Source organism: Nansenia antarctica (assembly GCF_963989245.1).
Source record: "Nansenia antarctica genome assembly, chromosome: 1".
Classification (NCBI taxonomy): domain Eukaryota; kingdom Metazoa; phylum Chordata; class Actinopteri; order Argentiniformes; family Microstomatidae; genus Nansenia; species Nansenia antarctica.
The window spans coordinates 23,758,343-23,770,405 of record NC_137674.1 but is presented as its reverse complement, the minus strand read 5'-3'; the positions used below and the strand labels follow the sequence as shown (position 1 = coordinate 23,770,405).

At 44.2% G+C, this 12,063-nt stretch overlaps 1 protein-coding gene across 1 annotated transcript in view; it reads right to left on the bottom strand.

Moving 5' to 3' along the window:
• The window catches only part of daam2 (dishevelled associated activator of morphogenesis 2), a gene marked incomplete at both ends in the record, with an annotated part of 83,361 nt that extends 71,728 nt beyond the window's left edge, over positions 1-11,633 (bottom strand). The window contains one exon of the mRNA XM_080534686.1: positions 11,466-11,633. Within this exon, the coding sequence (XP_080390812.1) occupies positions 11,466-11,633 (168 nt within the window). The remainder of the gene's footprint in view (positions 1-11,465) is intronic.
• Positions 11,634-12,063: the final 430 nt, after the last annotated feature.

The window sequence follows — 12,063 nt, the reverse complement described above, 5'->3', positions numbered from 1 at the left end:
CCTGTACGCCGCCTCGCCCCCCCCCCCGAGATGCATCCCACCACGGTGGTGTCGTCTGCAAACTTTGCGATGGAGTTGCTGGGGTGGACGGGGGTGAAGTCGTAGGTGTAGAGGTTGTAGAGGATGGGGCTTAGCACGCAGGAATCCATCCAAAACTGGGATTCATATCTTATTAGTTTGCATCGTGGGTCAGTGTATGTAGTTACTGGGAAAGCATGAAAGTAATGGAATGTTGACATGGAATGTTTCCACTTCAGGGATTAGTCAGGCCCATATCAACAATCGTAAACTTGCTATCAATGGATTACAAAAATAAATCAGCAATGGAAAAAGATTGGTGCTTTAGCAGGAGACTGCGTCAAAGATAGGATTCATGGAATTGACATTTGGCGAGAGAAGCATGCCTTTTTTTGCAAAGTGCAGCTGCCATCTAACTAGCTAACATTAGCATGGTATAAAGCTAGCAAGCATCTAGAGGTAATACCTACTTTGTTTTGGGTTGTTAATCTATCTAGAAGCCTAGCAGTAGTTGTTAGTAGCCTACTGTTTGTTTAGTAACGTTACGTTAAGGCTGAATATCAGGAAATACATGAATCACCATGCCCAGCCAGTCGGCATGTTCTGGTTTGTAAAATAGGTGTAAGATAAAACAGTTATGTTATGCATTGTGATAATTTTGACAATAAATTATATCAAATTAGCAGTTTGTTGTTACCTAGGGATAGTGTACAGCTGAAACCAGAGTAATTGAGTTGGCTGGATGACTGCCCCTTGAAACGGTGTCAGGTTCAGTTCATCAGCCAACCCATAAACCTCTAACCTGAGACAGCAAACACAACATCACAAGACAACGGAGGAGTTTAGTATTCACTCTGGAGGTTGTGTTCATTTGTGCACCGTGGACCAAGGCGCCTCCCCAGAGCTTTTGAAATGCATATGAGCTCAGGAAATGAGTCTCAGCCATGGAGGGGAAAGTGAAGTCTTGGAAAAGCGCCCCGGGACAAGGAGAGAAAAAGAGAGAGAGAGAGGGATAGACAGAAGCAGAGAAAGAAAGGAGGAGAGGAGGGGATGCTAAAGCACCGGGGCTTTGTGCTGCCCTCTACACACTAATCTAACCATAATGGCTCTGTTGCCATGACGTCAACCATACAGCCATGGTTGGATAAGAAGCCTCTTCAGATTTATAACTGCAGGGGAGTTGGGGGGGGGGGGGGATCTCGGGTACTCTGGCCGATTGCCTGTTCACGGGTCATAACCCCGGTGTCCCCAACACCAGTGGTGTAGTCTAGTGTTTTCTAGTGGGTATACTTTTTTTTTCCCCTCCCAGCCTCATATCGTTCATTTTGGAACGCCATAAAAATACATCTACGCTCCCTGTCTAACTTTATATATATATATATATATATATATATATATATATATATATATATATATACAGTATATATATATAACATTACATGTTATAAGGCTGATCTGTGCATGATAGTGCTGCATTTTGACATATTTCATGTCGCATCTCCCCCGTTGATGGTATATGACGCTATAGTCAGTCCCAATGGTCCAAAAGTCAAGTGCTTCGTAACACAGACGGGGTGAATTTTATGAATGAAAGTGTGACGGTTCTGTCACAAAACGCTGTTACGTATCCTCACACATTTTTAAGTGGGTATATGGAAATCCTTGGCCTTTCCTAGTGGGTATACGGCGTAGTCCTGCGTATCACGTAGACTACACCACTGGCTGGTAGGCCAAGGCAGACTTCTACAATGGATGACCGAAGCATGCTCACTATAATTAAGGAAGAAAAAAACCTGTCCCACTGTCCAGGAACACGCGTCAGAGACGAACATCTGTAGAACGCAGCTGAACTACAGAGGATCACTACTACAAGGTGGAAACCTCTACTTATCCTCAACAAGAATGGTCAAGTGGCAATTTGCTAAAATCTTTTTCTGGGAAGAGATTGAGAAGGTAGCGTGTGATGATACAGGACTGTAGATTATTTGATCAGGGATTCTGACAGACAGACAGAGGGAGACAGGGAGAGACACAAGAGACAGAGAGAGAGCGAGGAGGGGAGGCGGGGCTTGTGGAGGAAATTAGGGCAAAGAAAAAGTGTGTGTGAGAGAAGTGGGGTGAGAGCCTGCCAGAGGTCTGATAGAGGTCTGGTTCTTTGACTGACCAAGTCAATCTTCAGATTTCAATCCAATTGAACTGTTTTCCCTAATCCAATTTCCTGTTTATATAGCTACAATTTTAGGGGGAAAAAACTTCAAAACAAACAAGAACTGAAGATGGATCCAGTACAGGCCTAGCAGAGCATCACCAGAGAAGACACCCAGCATCTGGTGGGGTTCATAGGTCACAGACTTCAGGCAGTTATTGCATACAAAGGATTGTTGACAAAACGTGAGCTTAGAATGATAAGGTTCTATCTCTGTTTAGGGCAGTTCAGAGACATTGAGTGTCAAAGTGTTTACATTCCATTATGTTTTGTGAGATGGAACCTTTGTATTTTATTAATTACTAACTAAAACATTTCAACATTTTAAAAATAACACCACACAGGCATTAATAAACACCTAATGGATCAGATTATGTAAAAAAATGGAGATAGAACCTTATAATTCTAACGTCACGAAAATACTAAACATGAGTACTTCATTTGGAGATTTGATACACTGGGGTACAACAACAGATTGTTTCACCCCACTGTAGATCTGTCCCATCACTTTTCACCCATCACTAACCCTCCCCCTAACCTTAACCCTAGCACCTAACCCTAACCCTAGTTTTCCCACATGTACCGTCTTCCCACATGTACCGTAACATATATATATACGTATATATATATATATATATATATAAAACACTCCACCTCCACTCCACCACTCGCACCAAAACCCGAGCCTAGCACGGTTGAATCAATTTGGTTGTTAAGTCTGACGTCAAACGTGACGTTTAGCAATTTCCGGGTCCAAATAAAAAATTCCCCGCACCAGAGTACCAGTGTACTACAGCGGTAGAATGACAGTTTTAAATCGTTTTTTAGACTGGGATCTATTCATACAACAAGGGACGCAGCACTTTCCCGTTTTCCCCATATTGTCAGTGTCTTTGAGCCTCGATAAAGCGCTATACAAATATAATGAATTATTATTATTATATAAGAGAGAGAGAGGGAGAAAGAGAGAGAGAGAGGGAGAGAGAAAGTAACAGATAAAAGAGAGAGAGAGAGAGAGAGAGAGAGAGACAGAGAGAGACAGAGAGAGAGGGAGAGGGAGAGGGAGAGAGAGAGAGACTCACATGGACCAAAGCTAATATTGATTCACCTGCTACCAGAGAAGGAAAAATACATACCCAGCCTCAAGAAACCCCCCCCTTTCTTTTATATTTCATTTCAGCTAAAACCCTGAAACAAATTAAAAATGGGTGTGAGGCAGCTTGACGTGAGGAGCTAGCTATACCTGCCTGTCGGTCATTATTTCCTGAGAGAGAGAGAGAGAGAGAGAGAGAGAGAGAGAGAGAGAGAGAGAGAGAGAGAGAGAGAGAGAGAGAGAGAGGGAGAGAGAGAGAAAGTAACAGATAAAAGAGAGGGGGAGAGAGAGAGAGAGGGAGAGAGAGAGAAACAGAGAGAGAGAGAAAGTAACAGATAAAAGAGAGAGAAAGAGAGAGATAAACATACAGAGGTGGAGATGTATCAAACAGAAGCTAATAATACTCCCAACAGTTAGAGTAAAGTTAACTCTCCTAGTTTAGAGAGGGTCTAGAGCAGTGCAACTCTGTTTCTTAACACAAGACTTAACACTGTTCACTTAGAGTTTTGTATACACATTCGTGACATTAGAATTATAATTCTCAATTTTTGTCAAAATTGAGTTTTTTACATAATCTGATCCATTAGGTGTTTATTAATGCCTGTGTGGTGTTATTTTTTTTAATGTTGAAATTTTTTGAGTTAGTAATGAATAAAATACAAAGGTTCCATCTCACAAAACATAATGGAATGTAAAAACTTTGACGCTCAATATCTCTGAACTGCCCTAAACGGAGATAGAAGAACCTTATCATTCTAAGCTCATGCATTGACAAGAACCCTTACGTCACGTATGTTATGAAACAATTCTGGGGAGAAGATTGAGAAGGAGGTAGCGTGTGACGATACAGGACTGTCGATTATTTGATCAGGTCTTCTGACAGACAAGGAGAGGGAGACAGGGAGAGACACAAGAGACAGAGAGAGAGAGAGGGGGGGAGGCGAGGGGGGGAGGCGGGACTTGTGGAGGAAAGGTGTGTGTGAGGGAGTGAGAGAAGTGGGGTGGGAGTAGATGTTGATGTATGATTGTGGTAAGTGATTAAGAGTGTGTGAGCAGTCCAGAAAGGGGAAGTGTTAGTTCTCACACACACACACACACACACACACACACACACACACACACACACACACTCACACAGCACCTTCCGCTCTATCTCTCTCAGGGCGGGACAGGAGAGGAGAGGAAAGCCTGGCAGGATGGGCGGAAGTCATATGCAGCCCCAAGGGGACCTACAGGAAACTGTAGAAACGGTGTGTGTGTGTGTGTGTGTGTGTGTGTGTGTGTGTGTGTGTGTGCGTGTGTGTGTGTGTGTGTGTGTGGATAAGGACATCTACACCAAACCACCCTCCCAAACTGCCCCCCCAGGGACCTCCACTGACCCTCCTAGAAACCTAACACACCCTGTGACAAGTCCCAGATCAGTGTCTTAACTTGGGCACACTTTGTGATGTTAGAATGATGTTATTATAATCTATTTTTAAAAATGTTGACATTTCTTAGTTAGTAATTAATAAAATACAAAGGTTCCATCTCACAAAATATAATGGAATGTAAAAACTGTGACGCTCAATATCTCTGAACTACCCTAAACGGAGATAGAACCTTATCATTCTAAACTCACGACGTGTAATTGGCACCACCATCCTCTGCCAAGCCACCCAGTGTACATCCCCCCTTCCCCACTACCCCTCAAATCCTCCCACACCCCCTCTGCGCACCGAGTGATCCTAGATCAAGTCAGGATAAGGACACAGAGGGTTGCTAAAGAGAGACAGAGAGAGAGAAAGACAGGAAGTCAGTTAGGACAGACATGCACTAAGGAATGCGAGAGGAACAGAGGGTTGAAAGAGGGTTCTCCTAGCCTGCCGTAGCCTCCGGTAGGTGCAGGTGGAGGTAGAAATCGGAGGACGGGGCTCATTGTAATGCACAGAACAGAATGAGGAATGGTAATTTCTGGTAATTCCTTTCCGGTACAACAAGCTGTCATCCGATGTCTGCTGCTTCCACCAGAGAGAGGGAGAGAGAGAGAAACAGAGGGAGAGGGAGAGAGAGAGAGAGAGAGAGAGAGAGAGAGAGAGGGAGAGAGAGAGAGAGAGAAACAGAGAGAGAGGGAGAGAGAGAGAGAGAGAGAGAGAGAGGGAGAGAGAGAGAGAGAGAGAGAGGGAGAGAGAGGGAGAGAGAGAAACAGAGAGAGAGGGAGAGAGGGAGAGAGAGAGAAACAGAGAGAGAGGGAGAGAGAGAGAGAGAAACAGAGGGAGAGAGAAAGTAACAGATAAAAGAGAGAGAGAGAGAGAGGGAGAGAGAGAGAGTAACAGATAAAAGAGAGAGAGAGAGAGAGAGAGAGGGAGAGAGAGAGGGAGAGAGAGAGAAACAGATAAAAGAGAGAGAGAGAGAGAGAGAGACAGAGAGACAGAGAGAGAGAGAAAGAGAGAGAGAGCAAGAGAGAGAGAGAGACAGAGAGAGAGAGAGAGAGAGAGAGAGAGAGCACAGACAGACTTATCCGTGATTTGCCCCAAACAGATGTTGTCCCACTAGTTGTGCCAGTTGGGATGTGCTCAACAAGCTGCTCCTGCTTATTACAACCCAGAACAGCCCAGGCTTTAAGAAGCGTGAGACATAGGACGACCCCATATGAAACCATTAGAAAAGGCGAGATGGTTGACGTGTGTATTGGGAGTAATGGTTGCTAATTAGTGGGATACTTTCACACATTAGTGGGCATCAGAAAGTCCAACTCTTGATATTACAATTACTTATTTTACTTTCACATTACTATTACTATTATTACTAGTATTATTATTATTATTATTAATATTCAGCTTTTCGGAACAAAAAAACAGGCCAACTGCCCTGGAACTTTCAGGACTCTTAAGGCCAATGCACACGGCGTGCGATTTTGTCGCACGACAACATTCGATTCTCAATTCTTTGAATTATTTCAATTGGTGTGAATGGAGTATCGAATGTTGTCGTGCGACAATATCGCATCGCACGCCGTGTGCATTGTCTCATTCAAAACAATGGAATCGAATTCAGCGGTGCGACAAAATCAGGGCCGTGTGCATTGGCCTTTAAAGAAAAACAGCGGTTCTTAGAATGATCACACAGCAATGCAGTCTCTAGGCAACAAGTTCCACCTGAACCCACTCTCAACCACTTAACTAACCAACCAACTACCACTCTCAACCACTTAACTAACCAACCAACTACCACCACCGCCTATACCAGCACTGCACAGCCTGAACCACTTAACTTATCAACTTCAAATCAACTTTTAAATGTTCACACTTAGGTCATTTCAGTTGCTTGAGAAATCTTTTTCATACCATTTATGCTTTTTGAGCTGTACTCAAATTTGCCTGAAATCCTATTGTCATTCGCTCTGAATGGGGACCTACTATACTATACGGTACACACTATACAGATAGTTGATACCATTTAGACCTTTTGAACATCTCTTTTTTCATTCCTGGTTTGCATTGTATGGTGGGAGTGCCAGAGGTGCCCTGTCAACTTATTGTGTCACTTCTCAACAGCGAATTAGACAGAGATTAACATGTCCAGTGCGTCCATCACCATCGCCATCAACTGCAAATTAAACTGACACCCGTGGTGACCCTGTTACATAAACAGGGTCAATTTGACCCTGTTACGTAAAAAACAAGTGGCAATTTGCCTAGCCATGTTGGCATTATATACACACACACACACACACACACACACACAGCCAATTCTAATTACCCAAACGTAAGAACATTGTGTTATTATCTCAGAGCACAATTGCTATCACCTAAAAGGGAATTGCCAGATAAACAGACATGTTGCCAGCACTGCCACACTGTACTCAATAGGTGGCACGTCTTCAAAGGCACATCATTGACGTGTCTGTGCCTTGAAAATACAACGCCGTTAAGAAACTGCTTTAACAAGTCCACATTTGATGGAGTGCAGAGCAGGAAATTCTGTGGGCAGCTCTAAATGGGTATTAGTGGTATCTATTAACTTATCTGATGTGGCCTCCATTATTAGACATAGCTAACGACATGGAAGGCTTTCAAACAGGTTCAGAACAGACCAAACTGTGCATGTGACATGTCATGAGCTTGGGGCATTGGAGTTGTGAAGAAGAAGAAATGACAGAGTTGGCAGAATAGTTTTCAGTAAACATTGTCATATTGTTATTGTATTAAAGAAATGTTTTCCCACACTAGTTTAAGTACAGTGCAATACAGTAGTGACTAGGTACCACGTCACCTGTATAGTGGCACCTGTACAGTGGCATATCTGTGAAATGATAGATGGTAAGTGTTTGATCAATACAACTAAATGGAAAAAAGGTTATTGGTTCTATTATTATAAGGTTAAAACGTATTGTGATGTTTCAAGCAGGTGACCCCAAATAGCACGACGAGGACAGTGGCTGCTCGGACTCAAAGGGGGAGTGAAACTTTGATCACCTTGAGACCGAAAAACTGAAACGAGTTTGACTAGAACACACCATCACATCTTGTCCACTGTGATTACAACCCTGTCTACTATATATATGAGCCAATAGAGGGGGGGGACTAGCCTATTTATCAACAATTTGGGAGACTCAATTATGGGGTGCCAGTCAGACCCCCCCAAACACACGCGGAGGTGGTTCATTCCTGTATGGTTCGCCCCAGATCTGTCACTCTCATACTCTCCCTCTCTCTCCCTCTCTCTCTCTCTCTCTCTTTCTCTCTCTCACTCATACTCCAGGCTCCACAGAGGCTTATTTCACCTTATCAAGACAACTGAGTCTCCCCATTTTAGAAGAATAATCCCTCTCTCCATTACACCGCAGACATGGAAACACACTCAGTTATGTTTCTCCATCCCCTGTGTGGCACAAAGCCTTCGGCTTAACGTTGAGACGTCCGGGCATCCCATCGAACAGACCTTCAGATGGCTCACCCCCAAACGTTCAGCGAGTCGGCCAAAAGATTGGCAAACCAGATTCCCAGAAGGCCAGTCAACCAAGCTACCGGTCTATGTCCAGAACAGTCAACCAAACTACCAGTCTGTCCAGAACAGTAAACCAGCCTACCAGTCTATGTCCAGAACAGTAAACCAAGCTACCAGTCTATGTCCAGAACAGTAAACCAACCTAAGCTTCGGTCGAAGCATTTAAAAAACAGCTTAAGACTGTCCTGTACAGACAGGCTTTTGGCTAACCCCCAAAACCTGTCTTTTTGTGTCTTGTTATTATTACACTCGTTATTTGTTTCTTGTTTTTATTTTCACTTGTTTACCTATCTCTTTTAATTACTTTTGCTCTTTATTTATGTTTTTATAGCCTATGTAAAGCACTTTGTGACCGCTGGTCTGTGGTAGGTGCTATATAAATAAACTTTACTTACTTACTTACTTTACAGAACAATCATCCAAGCTACCAGTCTATGTCCAGAACAGTCATCCAAGCTACCAGTCTATGTCCAGAACAGTAAACCAACTTATCGATCCATGTCCAGTTCACAAGTCAACTAAGCTACTGATCGGCGTCCAGTTCCATACACATTTAGACAACATGCCAACCCTTTCAACCAGAGGATCAGTTGACTACTAGATCGACCAGAACATTGGTCAACCAGAACATTGGTTGACTGTTAGTCGACCAGACGATTGGTTGACAAGTGGACTAGTCAATCATATGGTACCAGTGATCAACAACAATGACTAGCTAACAAGACAGCCAGTCAACCACACTGCCTCAATGACCATCACAGGGCTGTCACAAGACCAGACCAGCACACATCCTTGCCACGATGGCAACCAGTCTACCAGACTCACAAAACCCACTCAAAGACCTACTATAGCCATAACATACAGATGGGGCTGACTCAAATCAGGACAAGCTAATCCCCCTCTAGACCTGACGCAGAGGAATAAAGTCAGTAGGGATCCGTCCCTTCCTCCTGCCCAGCCAGTCTCTGCATCGGTCAGCCTCGGCTTAAGCCAAGATATTTACCCTAAATAGGCTGTGGGTCATTCTGTTTTCTCGACCGCGAGGGCTGCCGTCTAAGCGCTCCCATATGCCAGGCATGTTGTGTTTTATTCCACCAGCACACGCCTACTTTACATATCCGAACATTCATGTAACTATTTTCCGTCTAATATCCCACCCCCTCATCACCACAGAAATAAGAACTACCTTTCCCCAAAAATGATAGAAAGGGAGCCGCCTGTATTGGAATATTGCTCAAGTTAATCTGGACATTTGATGCATTAAGTATCTTACCTGTAGTCTTGATAGTAGAATGCACAGAGGTGCACGGACCTTCCCTCAACTTTGCTCTCATTAAAATAAATAATAACACATTGATACAAATGAAAACCTGCATGATTCATACTGTTTCCTTGCTAGTAACGCAAACTGTGGCACACTCAGATGATCCCTTTCAAGAAAGTAATTTGACATGAATGACTGTAATTCGATACATCCATCGAAAACAATTAGCAATTTCCCAAATCAATGAATGGAATTTCAATAAATGTCACCAATTGACTGGGTTACAAGGAAGTTGATCCCAACCTTGCTGAGAAACACTGTTTCCTGTAGACTGGAGAGTACAGTGTGGCTTTTCCTTTTTTTGTGTGATGAAATGCAGGTCATTCGTTTAGTACACAAAGATGATATTTGTTAATATTTATAAACAAATTGTTTTTCTTTTCCTATTCTCCCACCAAATCCCCCCCCCCCCCCCCACCCCCACAATCTACTACTAAATAAAGAAATTATAGCATAGTGCTTGTGTCAAACATGAAGGGAAAAAAAGAAGAAGAAAAAATAGTTAAATAATATACATAATAGGGTTAGGGTTAGTAATAATAATTATATTATATTATTATAATAATAATAAGTGTGGCTTTTCCTGAGACTAGACTGGCTGCACTCCCCTGTAGCTAGTAGTAATTGGTCACACAGTGCAGTCAAGTGTGAGAGAGAGAGCTGCTCTCTCCTCCCTGAGTCATCCAGTTGCATGTCAGCTGAAACCCACCGGCCACCACCCAACCAGCCTCCAGTCCAGGAGCGGTGTGCCAAGCCCTCTCCACAGCACACTCTGCCCTCATGGGTTTCATGCCAGCCAGCCTGGTGTTGGCATCCACCTCCTCCAACCACTGGCAACAAGACAAGCAGCACGATCCGGGGCAGGAAATGGGGAATGGAGAGGGGACGTGGGTGGGGCCGGGGTTAGGCAGAGTTAAGTGGAGGGATCTGATCATCCAACCATCACGGCACACCGCAGGTCACCGCGATCTCTTCCCGTGCCCGTTCCTGTTCCCCAATCCCATCTGGGCCGGGGTAATGAAGCCCATGCAAGGAAAAGACTCCGACAGCAGCCGAGCTGCTTCCCATTAGGAGGAAAGGAAGGAAAATTCCAGGATTTATATTATACGCCACGCTGTTCCAACCCAGTTCCAACCCAGATTTCCTTGTGTTTTTGTTCTCTGTTGCTAATGTAAGCAACAGCACTTTTGTATTGGGGGGGCCTGTTATGGAAATGGGTACCTTGTGTGGCACGGCATAATTGCAGAGAATGGGGTAGTAACGTTAGAGTTGAACAAGTTCACGAACAATCTACAAGCGGTTGACGGCAACTCATGACAGCGGGAATACTTTTGCTTGTGACATTCCTTCAGTGTACATATGCCAAGAGTGAGCTGACAGAAGCCTGTCATGTGACTATCAACAAAGCAGTTTGTCACCATATTGTTGTATAACTCCCTTTATGGAAGCACACCCATATACTGTACAGTAGGTAAACTATGTCAAATGATTAGTAGCTGTGAGGTCACCCCCTACCTAGTCGTGACGTAAGAATTATACGGTTCTATCTCAATTTTTGTCAAAATTGATTTTTTTACATCCATTAGGTGTTTATTAATGCCTGTGTGGTGTTATTTTTTAAAATGTTGACATTTTGGAGTTAGTGATTCATAAAATACAAAGGTTCCATCTCACAAAACATACTGGAATGTAAAAACGTTGACGCTCAATATCTCAGAACTGCCCTAAACGGAGATAGAACCTTATCATTCTAAGCTCACGCAGTGCGTCATCTAGCAGCAGTTTGAGAGAGTGACGGTTGGCCAGTGTACCACCGCCATCATGTTTCAACTCACCACCAGTTCAGAAAAGCGTGCGTGCAGTTCCTCAGCCAGAGGCATAGGGGCGCTGAACTCCAGCAGCTGCAACGGGACGCTGTCCTTCAGGTTGATCTCCGGCGGCTCGCTGCTGCCAAAGCAGCACAGGAACCCCAGGGCTGGGCGCGTACGCTTCCGAGGGGGCATCGTGGACCGGAGTTAGGGGGTAGGGGGGGGACCAGGAGGTAAGGGGAGTGAAGGGGGGGAAGGGAACGAGGCTGCTATCTAGGGGGCATGATCTGAAAGACAAAAGTGAGAGAAAGAGGCATGATTAGAACAAAGTATGAATAAACCAGAAGAATTACAAGTTATCTATTCTACAACTAAACCTTGCACGTTGCATGTTCAATGACAAAACACTCTAGACATTCACACTGACCACTGGCGGACTCAGAGGGGGGGCAGGGGGGCGACCGCCCCTCCTGGTGCCCCCACGGTTGAAAAACGTCTGTCTTAAGTGCCCTTTTGAGTGGCGAAAATGAGAGGACGTGCCCCATTGGTGCCCCTCCAATGGTCTAAACTTGACCATGTGCACTGATGGGGTCCCATGTTGTGCAGTAGGTGCCCTTTTTTTCTT